The sequence below is a fragment of the Hesperophylax consimilis genome, chromosome 2 (genome assembly GCF_061612785.1).
Source record: "Hesperophylax consimilis isolate HC1 chromosome 2, BYU_Hcon_1.0, whole genome shotgun sequence".
NCBI lineage: Eukaryota > Metazoa > Arthropoda > Insecta > Trichoptera > Limnephilidae > Hesperophylax > Hesperophylax consimilis.
In genome coordinates, this window is record NC_142837.1 from 42,751,504 (window position 1) to 42,778,760 (window position 27,257).

General features: G+C 33.5%; 1 protein-coding gene across 1 annotated transcript in view; it reads left to right on the plus strand.

The window, feature by feature from the left end:
* LOC149426029 (uncharacterized) overlaps positions 1 to 27,257 on the plus strand; it is a 218,530-nt gene that overhangs the window by 157,831 nt on the left and 33,442 nt on the right. The window contains exons 5-9 of the mRNA XM_089644152.1: positions 10,221 to 10,607; positions 11,680 to 11,877; positions 14,203 to 14,301; positions 17,509 to 17,607; positions 22,039 to 22,356. Of these exons, the coding sequence (XP_089500278.1) occupies positions 10,221 to 10,607; positions 11,680 to 11,877; positions 14,203 to 14,301; positions 17,509 to 17,607; positions 22,039 to 22,356 (1,101 nt within the window). The remainder of the gene's footprint in view (positions 1 to 10,220; positions 10,608 to 11,679; positions 11,878 to 14,202; positions 14,302 to 17,508; positions 17,608 to 22,038; positions 22,357 to 27,257) is intronic.

Consider the following 27,257-nt stretch of genomic DNA (forward strand, 5'->3'; position numbering starts at 1 on the left):
ACTTTCCGTAGGATCCCTCTAAAAACATTTGTGATTTTTGTATTCATCAGAAATAATTAAACTGAATCCCACTTTTTTTTTATTTTTAGACCTGTCAAAGCAAATTCGACCGTAGGTTGGTTCATTACGCCGGACGCATATTTTTGTGCACGGCTGCTTCACTTACGTCGTTAAGATTCTGGCTTAATTTTACCGTATCATGTGCGTTCAAAATATGAACATTCAGAAATATAAACTGTCATAAATACCCTTGTTGCGACAAATAAATTAGGTAGGTACCATAATTATATTATTTGAATAGTATTTTATTTAACCCAAATTCTGCTATGCATAACCATTTTTAAGCGTGACAGCTGTTTCTTTTTCCGAAGTAATTGTGGTTATTATCATCGGTTACAGTTTGACAATGCATTTTTAAGGCGAAACAGCTGTCACACTTAAACATATACACATAAAGATAATTTATCACCCGGCAGAAATATATAAGTCACGTTTTAAGCAAAATATTTTTAGGCATTTTTTTTATTTAAAATAGACACATAGACAACAGTAAATGCAAAATTTTATCTTTATTCTAATAATTTCCCATTACGATAGTCTACAATGATATCTGTTATTGTTCAATCCGTACTGTAATTCAATATTTTAAGAAACTAATTGTAAAAAATAAAAACTAAATACGCAGTCAAACAAATTATTATAAGAGCAATCAAGTCAAGCTTTATAGCAAGGTTGAAATTTTACTTGATCTTCCGTTTTAATTTTTTCATCCACGTTATAATAAGCATAAGCATACATATTTGTTAAAAATTATGTTCTATTTACTACACGAAGAAAATAAGTATTGCTATTTTATTAAGAATCTCTTCAAATTATTGGTTAGTCCGTTAAAAACAGGATTTCAGGCCCTTAACGAATGGGTTTTAAACGGATTACCAAAATTTTGAAGAGATTTTTAATATATGTTTTTTTTCGAATAACTTCATGAGTAAAACCTCAAAATGTGATATTTAATAGGTGAAGAAAAATCAGAAAAAAAATACAGTGTGTGGCAAGCCTACACACGACGGAAGTGAAACTTTTAGTATTCTTCTCTCTCTCTTTTCATTTCATATTATTATTATTCAGAATGCTGTACATTATAGTTTTAAAAAGAATAAATTTATTTATAGGCGTGTTGTTAACAAATGAACGTTTAACCAGATTCCTAATATTGACATATTTATAAGTAGCATGCGATAAAACAAATTAAAAGTTATAAAAATATGGGATTCGAACCCGGGTCCTGCATAACGAGTGTCGAACGCTCTGCCTCTAGACCGCAAGGAGAGGTATCTCGCGCGACGAGAACCGCGTATACAACGTGTACTCCTCAATTGACTTGTCCCGCGCAAATTTTTCGTTTTCAAACACGGCAAATGAATAATATCACATAACGTCTCGTTAACGCTTTATTTAGGGTCGAATCGAAGATATATCGGCAGTGTGAAGTCATATCTGTCGTTTTTCAAAAATTTTCCGTATATTTTTCCGTTTTGGAAAAGATCTATCGTGTTTTAACAGTCTCATACCCGTATGGAGTCTGAATTTGAAAAACATTTCAAATTTTTAAAAACTCACTTACGGCTGTGTTTTTTACTAAAAAAACTTGTTACGCACGTCTGCGAGGGTAATAAGTCGCGTTATCGGCCTTGATTAGTAATTTTAATGATTCAAAATAAAAATAATTAATCAAAATACCGAGCGACTCTACTGGCTCGATTTGTAAGCTATATTTCGACCAAAATATCATATAGGTACCGACCGTTACTTCTAGCCAATTACTCGAGCGAACACCTGCCGGTCTAGAGTCTCACTAAATGGATTTAGACATTTCGGGAGACTCTCGGTTAAAATTAACAAATTTGTGTAATTTTTTACTACATTATTACAAATCATCTAGATATCTTCTTATATGTATGCCTGACAAAGTCGCAGCACGAGAGCATTTTATCACTTTTCCTCGTATTAAAAAAATCACAAAAAGAAGAAAAAAAAAGTTAAAGCGGAGATCGAACCTCGGTTCTTCACGACGACAGTCGGGCGCTCTGCCTCTAGACCGCAAAGCTGCGTTTGGAGAGTGACCTAAACTAGGTATATAATATTAGCTAGGCTCCTATAGCGAAATGATCACGGTTTTTCGTGACGGTCATGAGTCGGTTTTACTCCGGTCCTCGAAAATACACAATACGCGCGTAAAGAAGTTTCACTTCAAAAATTACGGTCACATATATCTATATATCTCCTTGCGAGGGTGAGGGTCGTTCAAGTCCTAGGTGTGACCGTATCTTTTTCTGTTTGAAATTTTCGTTTTGGTATCGCTAATATTGTCTTCAGTAATTAAAGATTTTAATATATTAGCATTTATACTCATTTTTCTCCGTGTATCGGCTTTTATTTACAAGTTAATAATTTTCTTCATCAACCCTCATCTCCTAAATCATTTACTTCACTGGGAACCCGTTTAAATCAATGCTTGTTCTGGCGTTAGAAATAGTTTTCTGAAAATATTAGACTATATCAAACTCTAGAAAATTTGTACGGAATCTTAGCCATTTTTAGATTCCACACAAAATAATGGAAATTTAAACACGGAAGCGAAGAGCGGAGCCTTAAATTGGAAAGGAAATGAAAGAGCGCTTTTGTACTTTAAAACGTAGTATGGCTTACTAGTTCGCTGTTCTTTGACTTTTTTTTTATTTTAATGTATTCCAACTGATATACTTTATTTCCATTTATCTATTTCTTTGAGATTCTATGTTCACTATTTTTATTTTACAAGAATAAACATAGAAATAAAGTATTTGAATAAAATAAATTTCGAATCATGCCTACTAACAGCCTTACTAATAAACGTTATGAATATTTTATACAATTGATTAAGACGAGACAATACCCTAAAATAAAGCCAGAATCTTAACGACGTAAGTGAAGTAGCCGTGCACAAAAATAAGCTACGCGATGCCTTGGTGTATTGGACAGAGCCGCGGTTGTATTTGCCCTAACAAATCTCTTAAATGAAGTGGAAATCTTAACGATAAAGTCGTGTAAAAACAATATTCGGCGCGTGGCCCGGCATAATAGCCGGACCCACGGTCGATTTTGTCTGAGCAGGCCTAGAAAATCGATTTTTCCATGGGGTTTATATGAATTATTTCTGATGAACGTATTACTAAAATCTCTAACGTTTCTGGAAGGATCCTTCGGGAAGTTCCTAATTCATAATCTAGAAAAATTTAAACTGGCGCTTATCGCTAATATTACTGTTGAAAACGTTCATATTTTAATGGTAAGGTCCTTTTTATGTGAAACCGCACAAAAGTCCCGACTGCTCTCAACCGTCCGGAGCCGGTCAGACTATGTCAACCGCAATCGAGGTATATTTTGAAGGTAGTGGAGAGGGTCCCCCATCCGTAAAGAAGGTTTTCGTTTTTACCTGAAGAGCGTGCTTTTGAAGATATTAGGGCTGGAAGTTGCGCCCTCTAGAAAGTTCAGAACATTCGAGAGTATTCGAAAGCATTCCACAACATTCCAGAACATCCTGGAACATTCTGGAATGTTTGGGAATAGTCTGGAACGTTCGAGAACATCCCAGAACATCCAAGATCATAATGAACTAAAAAAGGGGATTACAGGCCGTTTCCTGATATTCTTTTAATAAATCTCTAAATAGTATCAAACAAAATCGCTATCCATCTCTGTCTTTTTATGCTCTTAGTTCTTCTAAACTATTCAATGGAGTTTAATAGGGTTTCACTATCATTTAGAGAATTTCTTCTAGAATGGAAATTATTTTTTGTATTTGTATTTGTTTATTATTTGTGTTTTTTTACAATAAATATACAATGTTTACAAGTCATACTGTTTTAATTTATAATTCACTTCCATTAAAGGCATTTGCATGTGGATGGAAGAGGCGTGTACATTTGCGAAAAATAATATAACTAACATACAAATTATTGTATTTGGAAGGAAGAAAAAATATATATTATTGAGGATAAACAGAGTATAGTGGGATAATTTGTGAGATTTTTAACTGAAACTATGGGAGTCAGCTTTTTTTTTAAAGATTTCCCTAAAATATTTTTTTATTTGGTTCAATATTTGATTTTTATCATTAATGCTTCTAATTTCTTCTGGTAATTTATTAAAGAAATGTTTTCCTTCGTGGGTATAATGGTGCTGGGCAAAATAAGTGTGTAGTTTAGGGCATGCAAATATATATTTAAGTCTGGTTCAATTTTCAGCTATGAATGAGTATTTATATTTTTCTTTTATAATTTGAATAATTGAATTTTTCTTAAATAAATGTTTAAATGTAGGAACTTTGTATTCTTCGAATACGCAAAATTAATATTATATTTATTGAAAGTAGAGAAAAGTCAATCAACGCCGGGTACACGTCAGCTAGTACTAAATAACTTACATCCGTAAGGATCTCCGTAGAAACATAGAAGATTTTAGTAATACGTTCATCAGAAACAATTCAAACATGAGCGTCGAACAAATCCTCGTTATTAGAGTCGCCTTAACAACCGTGAATGTAAAATCCTTACTGATATTTAACAACCATACAATAGTTCATGGAAAGCTAGATAAAGTGTTTATACGGCCAAAGAAACATTTTATCTGTTGTGTAAACTTGAAATATGAAATGATATTTTTCAAATATTACCTTTTTGATTTTAGTATTTTAAGTATAGATAAATTAATATTTATGAATTGGAATACTTCATAGTACGATACTTCCATGTACGATCTTGTAAGAAATATGGACATCCGCAAAGAATGCTGAGCTGAATGCTTCAACAGCTCGGCTGTGGAAAAATTCGCCGGCATTTGTGTTTCCTCCCTCCTTACGTTCCTCTATAACACCCTCCACACAGCATCACCAAAGACGACATGTTACCTGAGGGAAATTATGTTGCATTATGTGTTTAAAATTTTAAAATGTAAGCCATTAAAGAATTTGATCTTTCAATACTTTTATTTTTTTTCCATTTTTCTAATTTTTTGCCGCCCTAGTGCTTATTTGTCCAAACGAACAATCGGTAATTTTACAGGATAAATTATAATAGGGTTTTAAGATGAAGCTTTTTTCGTTATGGTAAAGGTTACATTATATTATGTAATTCTTAGTTAAATGACTAATTATCGATTTTTGTACATTAATTTGGTTTTAAAATGGAGATTGAACAATTTGCTAATTGGTCGTTTGTATAATTAAGCACTAAGACGACGATTTGTTATTAAAAAAATTATCTTCCCCAACCTGTTATGTTTATATAATAAATTAAAATATAAAAAATCATAAAAAAGTGTTTTTTTAGTAAAATTTTTAATTTTTAAACGACAAATTTGTGTTCCAAGGTAATTCAGTAGTTTGTATTTTAAATGTAAGAGTATCAAAATGTTTTTTGGCAGTTATTTGGCATAATTCGAAATCGCGTTTTTGCGGAAATGGCCGGGAAGCCGTTCCTCTCAAAATAACCCTGCTCTGTCGCTTTATAAAATCATTGACCGCACACCCCCGTTTGAGAAAATAATGATCAAACCGTACACAGAAAAACTAATTTATTATTGCCCACACAAGGGAAACATACTTCCTACCTATAGCCTAAAGGCGGTAGCCTAAACCATTTAGAAATCAAGAACAACTACCCTTACTACCCCCGTAGTCTGAGCACAAAGCCTTCTAACTTCCCCGTGTGGTTTCACCGCTAATTTATGACCAGCCCTGCAATATCCATTTCGTTTCCGTTTCCGGCCAATAATGAAATAGGGGTGGTACTGTCATTCGGTTACGTCCTCGAGTACCTACCGAACACCGGTTAGAATGCCGAATGCCTAATACCGAAGCGTTCAGATTAGAATTTATTGAAGTCATAGAATAAAGACAAAAATCAGAAATGCCTTCAATACAAAGTTGAATGGAAAAAAATTATCAATTTAGCCCAATAGCGCGCCCACTTACACCTCTATTATTGAAATTGAAGATTTTATCGCAAGAAATATTCCAAAATCTACATTTAATTATCACAGCTGTAGAATGACTGATTTAATTCAATATGTTATAAGTTCTTGAAGTATATAAACTATAAATTGCATATTCCTGTGGAAAACATTGATTATAACTACTTACTAGATAAATTGTCCCTATTAAAACTTTCTGAAAGAAGAATAAACACAGATTTAATAGTACTACATAAAATACTTCATTACAAAATTGACTGTCCTGAGTTACTCCAATTAATCAGCATCCACATACCCAAAAGATCTTGCCGAAATTTACTACCCTTTTATTTTTACAACACCAGGACACTGTCTTATCAAAATTCCCCAATTCCAAGACTTCACAGTCTCGGAAATAAATACTCTGATCTGGGAGATATATTTCATCTTAAAAATAATCAATATAAATAATGTTTATTTCAATTCTTTTATAGATCGAGACACAAATAGACATCTATAATTTCCGCAATATATATATTTTTATTTTGAATATCTATTTATGTGAGACTTCTTATCATTTTTACTAATGTATCTTATTTTATTATATGCTTTTGTTGTAACATTTAATATTTTTTCTTTTTTCGTTGTATTATGTTTCCTTTATTGTTTTAATTTTGTAGAATCTATAATAACTGTGATACTCTACTATTAAACTTTGTAGTGTGTAAAAACCCATTAGGGCGTGTAATAATAATAATAAATAAATATCATCCATAGACATGAGAGAGAACAGTAGACTTGAAGATAACGGTGAGGGGAATAAACCATGTTGCGAGGAGCGGGGAAGTGACGTGAGCGTCACCCCTTCAATGACTGGTCAATAAGTGAATCCGACATTTTTGAGTACAGTCGCATTCTATCATCATTATTAAGACTTCTGAAATAAAATCTTCTTACGAATAACTAGACATTTTACAATGGCTCGCAAATTGCTAGCAGCAGTAATAAACGTTATTGCAAATTCCGAATCCCTCAAAAAAGTTTTGCTTTTTTCCAAAATTGAAAATTATGTTATAGTATTTTTTTAGTTGGACACTTTTACAAATGAGTCATAATTTACTTACCGCAATAAGAAACAAGTGCACGCCAAATGAACGCCCATGATACGTATATTTAGCGTTCTCACAGGAAAGCTAGAAACATTAGAAACGCGCAAACCGTTACATTTCCTTATCGAATTATCTTTTCTGTGGAAGGTCTCGTTAATTTGATGTTCAGTCGTCGACGGTCAATGTACAAATGATATCGTCGGTTATTCAAGACATGCTGGAACTCTTCTGGTTCCAAAACGATTGTCACGTAGTTTGTTTCCAGCTCATCGAGATGATATTTGGATTTCATGTTATGGCAAGTCTATTTCTTCTGACGTCAATGATATTATCAGATTTTCTGACTTCGGTTAGGTGAGACCCTCTAACAATTGAACAATCTGTCGACATTTGACAGAAGCCCTTATCTAAATTTCCGTCCGTCAGTTTCAAGTATTTTTCTCTAATGAAATGTTTTATTATTTTATGTTTCCCAGTAAAGTTTTAATCATCTTTTAGCATTGCATATTATGATTTTTTTACAACACCAATGTACGCAGAAATAACATTAAATTAATATACAGGTCTCTTAATGTTTCACTTGTTAGCTCGTGACAATATTATTGAATAATATTTTAAGTCCAGTTATTGTAATTATACTCGTATAGTCCGATTCTTTTTATAGTTGAAAGAGTTTACCATGAACATAATACAAGATTATCTCAAAATGAAAGATTGGTGGTGAAGGCGAAAGAACCTAAAACACACCCAAAATATTTAATAAATTACCAATGACAATTAAAAATAATACCATTTACACTGTTAAAGTCAAATGTAATCGAGGAAAATGGCTATTAGATACAAATGATGTATATTGATGCCCCACTGAAGCCCTTGTTTGCTAATTTGAATTTACATTACGACTTATCATTTTGTAATACCCCACGTACCTATACTGTCACTCTTGATGTTACTGTTGTATATTTGTACTTGTTTGTAACACAATGCTAATACTTCTATATATATTTACACTATTCTGTTAATTTAACTCATTGATCATCATTGTATCATTGATCGCCATCTCAGTAAACACACCATTTTGTTGATACGACTTAACTGCTGTTTGATCACTACCAGTCTTCATGAGTAATATATCTATGGTTTACAAAATCCTCATTAATGTTGCCAATTCCTTTGGAAATACCTTTTTATGGGGTTTCTTGGCATTTCTTGGTTATCCAATAATATTGAAAAATAATATTTAAAATAATGGTGAGAACGCACTATATTTCGTCTTCGTTTGCAGCAAATTTAAAAAAGGTCTTTTTTTAAAGCCTTTACAAAAGAGAAAATCCGAAAATGACTAGATAATAATAAATAACAGATGAATAAATGATAATAAAGGCTAATTTAAATTTTTTTTTATTTTTTTTTTGGAGTCAAATGACTTGTGGGGAAATCGAGAATCTCTTCACCTCCTGTCGGTAATTTAGAACATATGCATCGGTAAATCTTGTCCACATTCACATTGAAACTAATAAAAATATTTTAATACAGTTTTTAAACACCAATAAATTGTTTATTTGGTGCGTTAATGGATTTATTTTTGCACTTTGATACAATACGATAACATCAGTTACGAGATCCTTTTACCCAGTGTTCTTCGAGATTAAAATCAGAGTAATATTACGAATAAAAAACATCTCCATTCCCATACAAAAAACAGCACCTGAAAATTTTTATTTTAAAATTATTTTAACTGTTAAAACTAACTACAACCATAAAAATATATAGAGGTATTTCAGTTGAATGAAATGTAGTTCCTTATTGAACAAAAATCAATCAAATTCCAAGTCCTGTGAGAAGATATTTTGTCGTTGTTAAAAAGTACTAATTTCGGCCTTCGAAATAGTTAGTTATTCACCTCATCTCTCATTTATTATTTCATTAGCCTAATAACATGCAATCAACCTAGAGGGGGAAAGACGCTTTTTCCATCCATCAATATGTATCATCTATGTTCAATACCATACAATACACTGTGTATTTCCACGGAATCTGCTTACATTGTATTTTCTATTTATAATACATAGGTAGGTAGACGGAACTAAACTTCTTCTAAATTACGTACTTAACAGATTTTGATTATCATTTAGAGAATTTCTTCCGGAAGATTTGTATATATAAATCTGCCCGTCCAGTTTGTTTCATATTTTCTAATCGATGTTCACCCATTAGAAACAAAAGCAAAACAATAAGTTTTTTGTTTTTCACGAAAAAGGATTATTTTTATTGTTTTTTTTTTAAATATTCATATAAAATTTTTTTTTTTTTAAGAACTGAATTTACCTAGTGAGCTATCGAAAAAAGCATGAAATAACGTTAAACTGGTGAATTGAATACGAAACAATATTAGTGAAATATTTCTCAGTAACATAACATAATATAGAAACTTGAACAATACTACATATAAGACAAATCACTAGAACTACATTACCAACGCTATTAAAATTTGTAGGATTCAACAAAGTCCAGGTATGGATTTCGCTTTATTCTATAAATGGAATCAGTTAGTATATCAACAGTACCCCCAAACTTGTTGCACAGATCATGCATCCTATTGGTTAGTGAGTTTGTCTAAAAATTGGTCGTGTATGTATTGCAGAAGAATGTTACATTTTTTTGTTTTGTGTTCCTTTATCGGCACATGGAATTTTATAGTGGCGACGATGGAAGGGCTATCAATAAATATATATAATTATATTCTATATTATGAGTAGGCTTTCCAAGATTTCAAGACGAGCATTGTTTTTCTCAAAATGCAAATCATAACGTGCGTGTCATTTTACGTTTTTCTGGATACCGTTGAACATTGTGTAAAATTTGCAACATGTCATTTTATTAAAAAAAATACGCTCGAATTTTCATTGCTCGTAAAAGAACCATTTTGTAGCTTGGTATTGAGGTGAAGCCTGTTAGTTTGTACCGTGTTTTGTGTCCTCACCTTCACAAACACTAAGAGGTTTGGAGGAGGCTATTATAAATACAACAATGTCTTTTACTTATCGCAATATCATTATTTGGTTCAGAAAGCTTTCATTCGTGGAATAGCCTAATATGTCTCTCTTCGTTTTGTTACAGCAACAGCAAACATTACTGATGTGTGCAGCTCGTAACAAAAAGGCAAAACTAGAAGTTGTTGAACTAGTATTGAAGGTACTCGAAGGAGGTGGGAAGGAACCAAAGCCACCAAGAATCAAACACCACAGAGCTAGTATTTCAATAACACTCAACGACGGCAAAAAGACACTCCTTGAAGCAGCCAAGATAGAACCAAAGAGAAGAGAAAGTATGAGACCAGATATGGTAAATCTGAGAACACTGGAAGCAGATAGAGAGAAGTTCCCCGGACTGAATTCAAAGGATATTGAGGGACATAGCGCTCTTCATCATGCGGCCCTTGTAGGACACCATTGCATCGTTCAAAGATTGGCCACAGTAGGAGCAGATATCGATTCCTCTGATAAGGTTAGTTTCTATACCGATTCTTATACAAATGTCATACAATGACAGATTACGGTCGTCAATGATCTTATCTGGATATCCAATCTTGTTAATCATGTGACAGATTCATTTTCATTAGCATATCACTTGTTTTGTATGTGAATATTAACTTTCTTTTTATATTGCTGTTGTTCACTGTAATCACAGGTTTTGTTTTCAAGGATCCAGTAGTTCTCAAAGAAATCTCAAATTAATCTTCTGTTGCTGCATTAATAGGTGACAATTATCGTAACACGTTTTCCCTCATAAAATTGCCATGGAGTGCAGGTTTATTTTATATTTGAAATTTTTTTTGTTGGTTTTAAATTTACTGTCTTTAAAAATTCTCAGCAGGGTTATTTTTAATATTAACTAACCTATTACTTCCTACATTATACTGACTCCTGCTTACTATGCAGGGACATCAAAGGTTCTATAATCGTTGTGAGAGCCCTGAAGGGGTAACTATTTTTTAGTTATACGAGGGCGGGAAAGCGGTGGATAACCTCCTATTCTTACACAAGGTCACATTCTGACACCTCTATGTGTGTTTTCGTGTAATCGTTTTCATCTCGCTGTTCTTTTTGTTTTCTTATAATATACAAGTCGGTCGGTCACTTATCCAATTCTATTTCAGCGGCCTCATTACATTACATGTCCAGTCTCTGCTCATACAAATGTTTTCATCAACTTAGTATTGGGTGACCAACTGAATGTCTTCCCTTTTGAATTGCCGCCAGTATCTGCACGAAAATCAATTTTCATTTAATTCATTGAAAATTTAGAATTTTTACTTTATACGCCGTTATATCTCTGGTATTTCTGTCAGACACTTCATACAAAGACTACCGCCAGAAAATTTGCTCTTTTTGACACATGACATATTTAAACCGGAGCCCTTAATGTAAGCTTAGTTACCTTATCGGTAAATCAGACGCTGCCTGTTGATATTCTGACCTGGGATCATCGATTAACCTGCATATTGCGTAGTTAATCTAATATCTAGGACTTGCTATACAATTCATTTTCACTATATTGTCATTTTCTTTAATACCAGTTGTCTCGGACACCCCTTCATTCGTCCTGTTCTGGTGGATACCAGGAGACAGCCGTCTGCCTTTTGGAATGTGGAGCCAACCCTCACGCCAAGGACTCGCTGGGAGACACACCTCTGCACGCAGCCACCAGCTCCCAACACAAGGACATAGTCAATATGCTGCTGGAGTATGGCAGCGAACCTGATTGGCAGAATAATGTAAGAAACAATTATTAGTCTTCTTTCAATAGAGAGGTATATAATCAAAATGACAACTATATGAAAATTTCTTTTTTATAGTAATATTTTTTCGATAATCAAAAAACTGAATTTATGCGTTTCATGAAATTACTTTTAACAGAATCCTTGCAGACAAACGGTTGAAGTCCAATGTATGCATAGTATTTGCAGACCTCTCCCTTTCAATTCCACAAATTGCTTTGTGGATCAATTCGGCTTATAAAACTTTCAAATTACGTACGGGAGCTTCGCAAAGCCTCTAACGATGTTTTTCTGCATTCACATTGCGCAATGCATATTTACAGCTTACACGTAGAAAACTTACTTACATAAAATATTGATAATTTATTCAGAATCTCTTCAAATGATTGGGATTATATCGGGATTAAGTCCTTTAACGAAAAATTAATAGGCTTCCTAATAAACTTTCAGTAAAACACAAATATGCAATCGGGATGTGGGAAAACATTTCGAATTTTGACATTGTATATTATCAAGATTAGGAATTGACTTAAGGTTTATCAGGAAACTGCCTAAAATACAGTTTTTAACCGGATTACAAATAATTTTAAGAGATTTTTAATAAATCAACCATAGGTACTCATTTTTTTATGCAGGAGTACATTAGTTAGCGCTAGAAAACCGTACTAGCCTTTTTATTATAAAATGAGCTATCAAGGATAACGATCTTTCACGAAACTTGATATTATAATACTTTTTTCGAACGAAAGTTCCTTGTTTTTTATAATTAAAATACATGATTTACTTACTTTTTCGTGCAGTAGATGGTATCGCCTCTGTAATTTTTTTGGCAACCAGATAAAAAAATATTGAAGATGAAGATAATACTGTAACATGGAACAGAAAAACACACAGAAGATAACGGTTACAACTAGGAATCGAACCGAGGATCTCTTGTGTTACCGGGACAGCGTCTTAACCACCCAACTATTGGAGACCTAGTAATTAAACGTTAGATTTTTCGATATCATATTTCAAATTCAGAATTGACAATATCATTTTGCAACTAATTATTCCTCTTTCGGACACCTGCTCAGATTATTTAGAAGTACGTTAATCGGTGAAGCCAATTGTTGTATGTTTTTGTGTTTCGGGGCAACTCATAACATTGCGCGGAGAAAAATTAATATTACGAATTTATTTAAAATCTCCTCAAATTATTGATAAATCCGGGTAAAAACGGGATTGCAGGCCGTTTGTTAAATTTCTAAAAGATTGGAAAAGGTGTTCATGCACCTTATATTGTGATAATACATTTGTGTTTTACTAAAAGTTTATCAGAAAAATTATCAATTAATTCGTTCAGAGCCTGCAATCCCATTTTTAACGGGATAAAAAAAAATTCGAAGAGATTCTTAGTAAATTAACGATACACATTTTTCTCCGGGTGGCAATTCAAGACACTTGAAAGAAAAATGATATAAACGTATTAAAAGTGTTGAAAAAATGGCCTGTGAATATAACCTAACGTAATCTATTTAACATAGTTTTTTCATCACTTTTCAAGAGTGTGTTGTAGTTCTTGGTGTCCGGTACTTGATGGCTACACCAAAACTAATCACCGAAAACCAGATTAATTTAAATAATTTTTTTTAGAAAATACCGTAAGAGGTTTAACGCTTTCAACACGGTATCACTTCTACAAACATAGGCACAAATTTCACCACAATTTAGACATCTGCCCTGTCGATTGAAACTTTAACGCTGTCCAAAACGTAGCTGCGAAAACGCTGTGATTTATTTTTGGGGTATTGCGTCGTGTTGCTACCTCCTTCTTTAACCGACGTTTTGGACAGCATTACAGTGTCCATCACACGTCTGCTCTAATGACGGGCACTGTAATGCTTTCGGAACTTTGTCTAAAGAAGCAGGTAGTGCAACATGGCATTATACCCCAAAAATGAATCACTGTAAAATAGAAAACAATTTTTTATTATATATAATCAGAATGCTAAAAAAAATCCTGGAATAAGAGATGACTTAAATTTCCGAAAATGCTCTCGATTTGTTTTTATTTTAATCGAGAGATCCAACTATATAAATATCAACCAATGGATGTATTTCAACCATTGAAATAAAGTAAAGAACACTTTAGAACTGTTATAAAACACGCTTAAATTATTAAGTCACTCAAGATTTCACTTGTCAAATATTCCTCTGGAAGTTTCGTTTACATTTCCACTGTAGATTGTTTTAGGTTCCGCGTTGGCACTGTTGACACTGTTAGCATTGTGTGACTGGGCGTGTGTACTCCATCTGTTTGTATTTCATTGTGTCGAGCAGAAGGGATGGACTCCGCTCCACATCGCAAGCAGCCTGGGCTGTAGAGGGACCATAGACTGCTTGCTCCAGGCTGGGGCTTCCATGAATAAACCAGATGAGGTAAGTCCAAACATACATCTTTATTTTTTTTAAGAAAGACAAACATTCTTAGCCGATTTTAATACTTAAATGTATTAGTATGGCTGTGTACGGTAGGCCGTGAAAATTTTGGCACAGAAAACCTTCATTATTACAGTTTTTGTATATTCTAAATGATTTTAGAAGTAAAAGAGTTAATTTACTTTTTTCGAATTTCCAACGTTTTAAGGTAGTTTTTAGGTTAAAAGTTTAATGAAGTTGGAAATTCGAAAAAAAATTTCAATCTTTTTTACTTCTACCATCATGAAGAATCAACTCCCAAAGTTAGTGCACTTTACCCATTAACCTGTTTTGATTTAAGCAAAAAAAACATCGCTAAAATACATTTTATTTTATGAATACTTTATTTTATGAATACAAATTGAAAATATCTCCCGAGTAAAAATAAACGCCGCAACGGCAATTGAACCCGTGCCTTTTGATGTCCGGTCAGGTGCTCTGTATCCACTGAGCTATGTCGGCTTATTTCCAACCCGCCAAATGATTCAATATGTACTAGTACCTAAATCAACAATTACTGCTTATTATATTTTTTCACCTGTAAACAACCAACTTTATTTTTGTAGGAAAGGCTTTTTTAGTGCTAAATTTCTCACTAGATGGCGTCGAGACATATGATATCTTCATTTATCGGTGAAATATTTTTGACTTGTCAAATATTATTATTTTTTTATAATGTTAAACTAACGTTTATAAGACAAGGTTTTATTCATAGCATAAAGGATAACAAATAATTATAAGCAATAATTAGTCATCAGAAACACTACACATCAGAAGGCACGGGTTCAATTCCCGTTGGGGGCATTATTTTTACTCGAGAGATATTTTCAATATGTATTAGTATTTCGGATGATTGCTTATAATTATGTGTTATCCTTTATGCTATGCATAAAACCTTGTTTTATACACGTTAGTTTATCATTATAAAAAAATAATAAAATGATGTCCATAAAACCACTTTTTTAGAAAGAAAGACGAAGTTCCATAGTTACGCATAAACTTTTATTTGAAAATCTTATAAAGCCATCATTGCAAAAGCGGAAGATTTTTAAAATTAGGAATTGAACTCGCTACCTTTAATATGAATAGAAGAATCAAATGTGTCAAGAAAATATGAAGTACGGACCACCAAGTGACTCTAGCAAGTTCAAACGGAAGGTGCATCGATGTTGGTCTGCCTCCCTCCAAACAGGAAGCCACCTATGTTGCCACATCGCAAACGCTACACTACCAATCTAATTTCTTTATTTACGCCGTTGTACAATGGATATCACTTTATTTCACTTTAAAGTTAACTAATTTATTTATTTATCACTAAGCATGTGATCCAGAAAAATAAAAGTTACAGAATTAGTTCAAATAATGAAGACATGGATATTTACTTATTTAATTATTTAAAAGCATTGGATTATAAGTGGTACACAGGAGAATATTTGTAAAAAATTAAAGAACAAGTAATATGTACACAAAAATATTATTGCAACTGATACAGTTGTTAATAGAATTGCAGTGAGACAATACATATTTAAAAGAAATATCTACTAATGTAATAACAGTTGAATGAATACTAGGTTTGTATAAGACCTGACATAAATCGAGGTATTAGGTGTTTATGATCAGGGTTTTCCAATAAGAGGTGTAACACCTCTTTTGATATTCAATTGTAAAAGATTAATGGTTTCGTTACTTGTGTGGTACGTAGCGCTGTCTTGTTGAAAGTAAACGTTGTTTAGATCAATACCATCCAATTCAGGCTATAAAAAATCATGAATCATCTCTCGATAGCGCAATCCATTCACCGTAACTGTTGCTCCAGCCTCATTTTCGAAAAAGTAAGGTCCAATGACTTCGCCGGACCATAAACCACACCAAACAGTAACACGTTGAGAATAGAGAGGCTTTTCAATAATAACTCTTGGGTTTTCAGAGCCCCATATGCGACAATTTTGCTTGTTGACGAAGTCACTGAGGTGGAAATGGGCCTCATCACTTAAGATGATTTGCATTTGATTCACTCAAGTGAATTTTAATAATTTCAATGCGTTGTTGAAGCGTGTATCGTTCCATTTTTATTAATGGCGTAGTTTTTACTTGTCAAATGTTAAAAAATGACAGCTTCAAAAGTAACATCTACCGAAATAGCGGGCTATTCAAAATAACACTTCTTATTGGAAAACTCGTAGATGGTAATTAATATAAAATAAATTCTATTGAGGTATAGAATTTTATAATAACAGAGAATATTTTATTTGAACAGAATATTAATATGTATAAAAAAGTGACTTGTTAACATGGATATGTGTATATAAAATATACGGGGTGTCCGGGTGTAAAGTGCATTAACTTCGGGGGGTGATTCTACATGATAGGTAGTACAAGTAAAAGAGATTAATATTTTTTTTTGAAATTCCAGCGCTTTAAGGTTAAACATTTTGGAAATTATTTAAAAATTATGGAAAAATATTTTTGTATTCAAAAAATTTATTTTTTACTTTTACCATAGTGTAAAGTTAGCACCCTCTACAGGAATGGACAAAAGTAATCACCCTTTTGGAAAACGCTATAACTTTTGCAAATGGCGCCAAATGTCAATTCGGTTTTGACATTTGTGATGTAAACAAACGCAGAATACAAATCAAAAGGATATGAATCGGTAATGGATTAAATAAACAAATTTCACAAGCAGTACCAAATATTATCATTAAAAAAAATATTACAGCAAAAGAACATCAGGTGATTACTTTTGCCCCACCTGTATATAATAATATGGGTGACCGGATAACTCATCAAAGTGACAATTTGACACACGTATAAAAAGTACTATAAAGTTATGAAAAGTCATGAAACAAAAACTAGGTTACGTATGTAACTATTTAACCTAAGTTTTGTTTCTAACTTTATAGCAATTTATAGGTGTGTTAAATTGTCATTATAAGTGTAGTGTGCGTCGAGGATAAGTTACAGGCAACATTGATTTCTAACTAGGTAGTGTCCGTTCTAAGAAACTAATCAGTTCCGGATACGACTTTCGCTTCTTCGCTACGGTTGTATCTGAAACATAGTGACGTACATATATAAATATAATGTTACTCACAAATATTCTTGCATTTCCTATTTTCCTCTGTAATTTTTTTGCAATTGCTCTAACCGCACTTGGTATTTTTCCAGGTAGGAAACACGGTCCTGCACGTGGCCTGCCAGACTACCAACATCGACATCGTTGAATTATTCATCTCGCGCGGGGCAGATCTCAACTTCCTTAATGCGGTACGTCTGTAGTACCCAGTACTCTCTACACTGTACATTCTGTACTATATTTCAAGCTCTATAGCTGTGTCTGAATCATTCATTCGTTCACCTCCGAAAGGATGGAAAACAATCTAAATGCTTTAGTGCCGTTTCCTCAAGTATTGTCTTCTTTACGACGTAAATAGAGTGGCTTGTTGAATATTTTATTGATGCATTCGTTTATGTAATATTTTAAGCATTCAAATATTTTATAGAGAGGCAATTGTTAAGCACCCGCAAACCAAATTTCTACCGATTTATAACAAGTATCTCGTTAACTCCTTGAGTTCTTATGTTCCGAAAAAACAATTTTTGTTTATCTATTTATTATTTATTTATTGGATGATTTGTATAGCGCCGCTTTTGTGAGATATCACCTCAAGGGCGCTTTACAGTTGATGCAGGTATTACAAAAAAATATAAATTTTACAAAAATAAATTGAAAATAAGTTAAATAAAATGAAGTTCAGAAACAAGTTACACGAAGATGGAAAATCTGCAGCAAGAATCCTAGGTGGTGAGGAAACTGGACCAGCTGCTGCAGCGAGAGAGTGCACCGCGTCCACCAACAGCACAAGGTTCGTCATCCGTCCAGGTATGTGTCTGTTGCTAATTAAGCGCTGACACAGTATCCTTACATAGATAACAAACCTTGGCAGCCCCGCTGTGACGTTCGGCATGTAATCTTGTTCCTGGTGATTGTGTTAGTGGTGCAATGTGCCCGCAATAAAAGGCGACGGTTGGGATAATAAATTACCCTGGGCACTTGTTAGGGCTTTCAGAGTTTCCAAGAATTCGGTTGAAAACATCTGGCGTACAGTTACCGATTCTCGTCCCAAGTTCAACTTCAGCGAATTTAGAATATTTTTTAGCACAATTTTCGATTATTCCTAAACGTTAATTATATGAAATTCCCTAAACAGGTTTTGTTCTGTTATTTAATATGTCATAGGCATGAATAATTCACAATGTATCTTTAAATGCAACTAACGCATTTGTCGAGAGACTTTTGCTTTATTTCAAAAGACTCGTGTTTTAGTCAATATTTTCACCATTTTCGCTTAATTACTATTGTTTTTTAACATTAGCGTGCTCCCTTTAACATTTTTATTTCCATACCCCCTTTCAAACCATTTGAACGCTTACTACGGTGCCTTAAGAATGATTTTCAAAAGTGGTGAGAAGGCCTTTTTTGCAACTTTTTCAGATCGTGCTTTTAGAATAAAAATACAAATTAATTTCTCATTTGAACTATTAACTATTGAAATAATATAAGCGTTCAATAATAGTGGTAATTTTTGTTGAAAAAATTCATTATTAAAATTACAAAGTGTATGAAGAAAGTCTGAAAAGGTTAATTATCAAAAATCTTTTATAAGTAAACTCTGTACAAAGACTTGTGTTTCTCTTAACATTTTGAGTTTTCTCTGTGAAGTAATTTTGAAATAATGGAAGAAAACACCTATCCCATTACGAGATAGGAAACACACATGCCGACTGAATCTGAGCTTTTGAGCACAAAAGCAAATAATAGAAATGACAAAAAATCAGGCCAGTATCATCTATTGAAATATCAAAAAACCACAAAGCACTCCGACTGACGTCTGAATTGTCTACTAAAGATTTCATAGAATTTATCAATCGGATTTGCCGTTGTCGCATAGAATCAAGAATTTAACGATAGTCATAGTTTGACACAAGACAAGGTAGAGAAACAACAACTAACTACCCTACTAGGCAAAGAGAAGCACAAAGTTTAAAATTAAGGGGAGGGGTTTAAATAGAATAACATAAATAAGTCGTCTAAACGTGGTTATAACAACAATTTGAAAATGGCCTTGAAAGCCGAAACAGCTGTAACAATAACAAAAACCAAAAAATAATTGGCGAAATTAATAATTATATTACTAAATTTGATTAAAAATGGAGTTCTTCGAATTAAACACAAAAACAAGAAACAAAACTTATTTATCTTTGAATGTATAATATTGCGTTAAAAATAAAATTTATTTTAATATACTACAATACGCATCATATAAAATTTTAGTTGCCAGAAAGAATCCTTATTTTTATTCATACTGTAACATGTATCAAATTATACTTTAAGCTTAGAAACAAAACTTACTGAAAATATCTATAAAAAAAATGTATGAATGAGAGAATTCTTACAATCAAATCAATTAAAACAAAATATTGTAAAAGGAGAGCTACAATTTTCAACCAGAACAGGAAACTATTGCAAAATAACATAATTCATTTTGTGCACATTCATAATGTGTCTGAACCGAACCAGCTAACGGGGAAATATGTTTTGTTGGGGTGCTTTGGGACGGGCATAACTCGAACGAGTTCATCCAACCAAATACTAACTTGTCACTTGAGAATGGTCCTGTCAAGAGTTGAGAGCCGTTACGTGCGCTATTGGGCAGTCTTGCGAGAGGATACTAATAATGTGAATGTTAAACAGGACATTTAAGATATGAGGATGCAGTTATATAATTTTTTATCAATTTATCACTGGGAAATGAGTTAACGACTGAAACTTTAAAATTAGTGTTGGAATTAAGGGTAATGTGTTATGGAATATGTAAGAAAAGTTTTTTTTTCTAATCGTGTCGTTAATAATACTTTTTATAATTTTTTCGATCAAGTATGATATTTGTAGATAAAAATACATAAATCACCACTTTTCAGTGACTTGCTTAGAACCAAGGGAACTTCTTCCTAAATTATTAGATTATCAAGACAACCGTCTCCAAGACATATACGACAACTATTTTGATCACTGAAAAAATAGCGAACCTAATCGACGTTATTTTTTGGTAATTTGTGTTTAAGAAAATACCTCGCGAAATATTTTTTTATACGCAAGCAAATATTCATATTCTAATCTGAATGTTTTCGTCGTTGAAATATTATATTTTTGAGTTCGGCTTCTCGTGTCTTTACTATTGTATTACAAAAAATAAAGAAGACCATATTTATAGGAATAAATTTTCAAATTTCTAAAAAAATAAGTAACTATACATTTGTTTTTAATTTCGTGACCTAATTACAACGATTTGGAAATTTTAGTTTACTGTTACTAACCTCTTATTAGCAATACACTTGGATGATCGGAAGTTTTCAATAAATTTCCATTCATTCTGAGATAAGGGGTCTGTTTACTATCGTGTCGTATTTACAGTGAATAGACGGACTCACATACGTTATATAGAAATATAGAATCTTATAAGATGCTCTAAGTTATTCTGAAATGAGGGAATTGAACAATGAAGATGTTCGCCTGTAGATCGGCAAACATCGGCTCTTTTCGTAACCATTCGGGTATTAGATCCAAACGTCCGACAGTTGTCTCTTTCACGTTGTACTACTACTGACAACTACACCTTAAAATTATATGAAACCAAATATTCTAATGACATCCGTTAAGAGACATTGAAACTACATATATATTTGTCTCTACAGAAATATAAATACTCACAAGTATTTTATACTGGGACTAAGCATTTATTACTTACAGGTGTTTTTTATCATTAATTTTAACAGGTATTTGATAGGTATTTTTAATAGGTACTTTCGATAGGTACTTTTCATAGGTACTTTCAATAGGTACTTTTGATAGGTATTTTTAATAGGTACTTTGCACAGGTACTTTTGATAGGTATTTTTAATACGTACTTTTTAATAGGTATTTTGAATAGGTATTTTTAACAGGTATTTGTAGTAGGTCAATTCAAAAAGCAAATTTGCTCCCTGAAATTCGATAATAATTCATTTTACCCTATACGTTTCCTTGATCTACACTATATAGCAATTTAAAAAATTAAAACTTTGGCTATTGTTATAATACTAGTTCTCTAAAATTGTGTATTTTGAATTGTGTTTAGAAATTTGAATATTGAATAATGTTAATTTTTATATTGAATTACGTTTGTAGTTATTTAATAATACTTTGAATATTATTTACACATCAACTTTTAAGCATTATTTTTTTTATATACTTACTGCTCCCATAAACACGACATCCTGGCGCTCACCTTATGAAGTAGTAAAATAATTAGGAAAATATATATTTACTTTTCATTCTGTTATAATTTGAAATGTATCTTTTCAAATTCCATCAATTAATTAAACAACTCGATACAAAAAGCCATCCCTATTGATTTTTTTTCTTTAATTATTACCCTTGCCCAGTCAATAATAAAACCGGTAAAGTTCGCCAAATGTTTTGTTGTGCTTTTCTTCTGTCTTCAACATTGTAATATTTTTATTTGTTTGCATCGTAGAGATTTTGCACCGAGTCAGAAGTAAAATTAACATTGAAACAGGTTATTTGAGAGATATTCAGGCAGATTATTAATATAAACAAACAACAAAATATGTATATAATTTTGATATTTCTTCCAGAATTCTGAGACACCAATGCAGATCGCTGCCTCACGCGGAGACGCTGCTACTTGCAGGGCTTTGCTATCGGCGGGCGCTAGCAGCGGGCTAGCAGCGGCAACCAGCAGCGCGGGTAGCGGCGCGGTCAGCGGAGCGGGCAGCGGAGCGGGCAGCGGAGCGGGCAGCGGAGCGGGCAGCGGGGCGGCAAGCAGTGCACTTGGTAGTACCGCGGCTATTTCCAATATCGAGGGGTCGCCGCTCCTGGCTGCCGCTAGGGGGTCGTTCACGGCCATCGTGGATATGATCATCAAGACGGCTAGGCTGGATTGTCCAGTTGAGGTAAGACTAAAAATTGCACTTTATAGTTTTGACATGCAAGAAAAAAATTTCACTAATGCTACATAATGAGAATTTATCATTGATTTCACTTCAAACCACGACTCTTAGTAGATATTCAAAATTTCAATTCGTTAGGTGACATAGGGCCTGATAAAATAGCTTTCAAACTTTGAACCCAAGTCTTTTCCGCAAATCCTTTACTAAGATTTTATCATTAATTTCACATCAGACCACGATTCTTAGTACGGATTCAAAAGAGCCTGAGAAAACGGCTTTCAAAGTTCTAACCCAATTCTTGAACAAATTCTACTCCCCAAACCTAACATTTGTGCCCGTAAGTTGAACATACTAAAAATCGGATGTAAATAGCCCTTCCTCACATTATCAGATTCAGAGTAGAGCTCGGGCGATCGCCGATCGGTCATTTTAAACGACTCGCTGGCGAAGTGATGTGGTCGAGACTACCCGCTCCTTGATCGGGATCTTTTACACGTGCTAAAAATGGCACGGAGATAAGAAGAGATATTCGAGAGTAACTCTCGTACTCGAGACCCGATTCTCCGGATCTTAGATCGGTTTCGTTTGATTTCGAATTCGTTTGACGTGGGTGAGTAGTAGGTAAACGATAGCCTATTTTAGATATCAGATATCAGGATTTGTCTGTTTCAAGAACAAGATTCGATATACCCGGTCTACAAATTTCATATAAAGGGTGGTCCATCGGTTACACCAGATATAAATTGAACTAAATAAATCACCTCCTAAATGTAACTGTGATTTTCAGAAATTGTGACGTGTTTATTTACGGTGTTTCTTTTCAAAATTAACTCCGGCGTTTCCGATGGTTCACCCTTTATATGTCGTTGTTCGCCACACTACCGGCGCAAGGGTGGACACAACATTAGACAAGGTTTGTGAGGGATGTTTTTTTTAGTAATCTCGTCGCTCATTGGTGGTTTTGGATTGGATACAATGATTGGGTAGTTCACAATCAACCCAGGACTTGTTATGGATCTTAGTTCCGGAGGGAGTTTATTCCAAGCCTTCGGCCCAGATACTCCGAAAGCGCGATCACCAAACTTAATATTTGGTTTGCGCTTAGGTTCCATCAGTCTGTCTATTGGCACTCAGCCGTTGCGGATGCAATCCCCTGCTAAGTTGAGTTGTTTCAACCTCTCGCCACATTGTTGATGACCATCAAATGAGACGAATGTTTGAAACACCCTAACCTAAGCCTTCCATTTTTGAAAATTTGCACAAGGAACAAAGAGTTTTTAAGTATGGTCAGATTATTCTTAACCCTTTTTATAAATGGTCAAATCTGTGTAAATGGGACAAGGATGAGGAATGACTCTTGTATCAGTTACTTTACTATTTATTGGGCACAATTGTACATTTTCCATAAGTGTTTAACAGGGGTAATTATTTTAACAGTGATGATAATTCTTATTTCCTCACAGGATGCATGTGATAGCAGAGTTAAACAAAGGATATTAATTTAAAATGGTTGACCGGTCGGTTGCCGAGTTAACATCGCGTTTGGGTCCCACCCAGGCGTAGTATGTTCAATTCCTCGGCTGGCTCCATCATAACACAAGCTACATTTTCAGCTTACTGCGGTGGTAGTAGGAGATTTTCAAATATTGTCAGGTTATTCGTAACCCGGGAATGTTTGTCTTTCTTTTATTAAAAAAAAGGTCGAAAATTCGTTAATATTAATTGCCTTGGTGTCAGCTCAAGATAACGAGATAACTATTTATAGTATTATTTGATATGATAGTATCACATTTACAGAATCCAGATATGATAACGATTTTATTAAAGATGTGTCATCGAAAAATGTGCGATGTGAAAATGTATTGTTTATCACGTCCGATATACTGTATACATATATGTGTGTTGTCTATCTGAATAGCCAGGTACTTCTTAATGTTCATTCTCTTCACTTATACCTCCCCCGCTAACATCGGTTTCCAAAAAATTCTGAATTTAGGTATACATGCTGTTCCTCCACCTGCCCCAAAAAATAAAATCACATTAAAAATATAAATCTTTTAGCGGTGATAAGAACATTAATAAATCTGTTCTGTGGAATTAAATTTTGAGCGGCGTCCGTACAGCTTTAAGCTCGCAAACAAACAGATTAAGCTTCCAAGTAAAAAGCTATGCAAACAAACTTCATCCAACTCAATTGCGGTCATTACGGGGACAAGACCGGCGGTTATAAAAAGTTAATGGAACTTTTTTGAACCACAATTTGAGGTTGAAGTCCGTATTTATTTAAGAATTTTGAGATGAATTTGTAGAACTACTTTTTTATCATTATGTCACGACTTAAAATGTATATTATGTTATTATTTTGCCATTCTTACTAAAAACCAAATTCATATTAAACAATGGCGCAATAAATTATTCAATCGAAGAGTAAGGCCTTATGTTGCAAAAAAAAAATAATTTGTAATTTTTATATGAATATCACAACTGCTCCCAAATCTAGATACCTTTTTACATCTCCAGCAGGACGCTTTCGACCCATCACTTTGCTTTTAGTGACTTAGCAGCGGTGAGGTTTGTCAGGTATTCTGCGTGGCGTGTCGAATCGAGAGAGACTGGTTGAGGGAGGCCTTTTGACCTCACCAACAGGACTCTTTCGACCCATCTGCACTGAAGTTGCAAGTATGAATTCAAACGTCAGTCGCCCTACCTTTTCCCTTCTCAGATCGTCCTCTTCTTCCTTTCCTTAAAAAAACACTCGAGCATCCACAAAGATGATATAGGCCCTGAGGGAAATTACTTTCTTCAGGGTCTCCTGTGTAGAGCTATTGTAAAAAAATGAAGGCCATCATAATAATATTATCGTGGATCAAAATAAAAAAATGAAGGCCATCATAATAATATTATCGTGGATCAAAATAAAAAAAATGAAGGCCATCGTAATAATATTATCGTGGATCAAAATAAAAAAAATGAAGGCCATCATAATAATATTATCGTGGATCAAAATAAAAATAAAATTTTGTACCTCATTATACGATTTATGTCAACGATCTACCTACATAACCGAAATCTAACAGATTCATTCCTTCAAAGATAATATCATTCAAATTAAATCCCATACTTTTCACTAGACCATAAAGGCAGGTGCACCTCTGTGGGCTAAAAAATGCCTTTATTTCCTTTCTCCGTATATTACTCGTATAATAAAGTTTCGGCTTCGTGTTGAAAACGTTCGCCTCATATCACTTGAATGTAATATGACATTTTTTGGAAATGTGGAAAATGTCAGCAGCAGGCAATTGAAAACTCATTTTCCGTTTTATATTATTATTCTCGAAAAACTCTTTCAGGCAGAATTCTATGAATGCTGAAATAAATAAAAATAATGTCACCTGATAAAGAATCGTTGGAATGAATTCCTACCTTAAATATATTGTGAAACGTGAATTAAAAAAAGGGTGAAAGAAAATTGGTGCATTTATTTGTTTTTTATTATTATTATTAAATACAATAACTCTCCATATATTTTTTTTAAATTTTTTTTTATAGTGAATACCTCACAAGAGTCCCAACTGCTCCCGTCTGGAGCCAGTGAGACTATGGCATCCCCAATCGGGGGATGTTGTGAGGCTGAAGGTAAGTGGAGAAGGGAAAGAGGAAGGTGGGGAAGTACCTGGCTATTCAGATCTAGTCACTAAACACGGCTAAAGCCATTTGGAGCAACGTTTCAATTCTGAATGGTGGTCTTACACCAGGGCGATACTGGTAGAATCTTCCACTCTGGAACGTGCCGCAAATATACTATATACCATATATTATTTTAATTAATTAATTGTGAAATCACACAAATTAATCAAATAAAATTTATTTGCGCACGCCGGGTTCGAACCCGCGACCTTTGGAATGGCAGAACAATGCGTTACCACAGGACTATGCCGGCCGTCGATATATTAAACATTATTTGATCACGTGGGCCTCACTAAGGTCCCCATTTTACAATTTTTATGATATTAATACATAAAAATTCAGCCGGCGTATGTTTGCGCTCGCATAACTTGAAAAGTAGTCGACCGATATGGCTAAATATTTCAATTTTTTTTTCTTATTAAGTTTAAATGGTGTATAAAGTCGGGGACGCCCGAGAAATACTTTACACGATATCTCTGCCCTACAATGAGATACGGGCTCAAATTAAAGTGAGTGTATTGTAATTTTTTATGCCATTTTTTATGCCGTAGTATATTATGCCATTTTTATATAACACTCTTACATTCATATCTACTTTTTTTCTATTAGAAACTGTTGTATTATTGTAACATTATTCTTTCAACAATGTCATTGTTTCTAACTGACATATAATTATAAAACTTACTAACGATATAGTATATATTCTGTAATTTTTTGATGATATAAATAAATTTTAAAAAAAAGTAACATTGTGATATGCAAAAGTAAATGGTCGAAGAAGCCATAGACGCCCAAGAAAGACATTATCAATCGTGAAGCATTGTGGGGTTCACGTGTAAAGCAATAAAATTCAATTCCAACACAATATAAAACATCTAGACTTACAGAATACAAAACTACATATATAGAACTAGCTTTAACATAATAACGTGGATTGCATTAAAAATAAGTGGAAGCATTGATGTAGTATATTTAGATGAGAAATGATGCAAAAAAATAGGTTTTCCTTTTTTAATTGTCCAATTGACCTCCAACACTCCCAAGACTCTAATAAAAACTACCGAATCTGATCTACGCGCCTCGCTTATCGCATTCTAATAGTAGAACACATTTCGACGAGATATGAGTACTCAATAGCATCTCTAATTGTAAAGCTCTATGTATGGAAGTCGATTTTATATTTTTCTTCAGAGAGCCACATTTTTGCTTTGTACTAA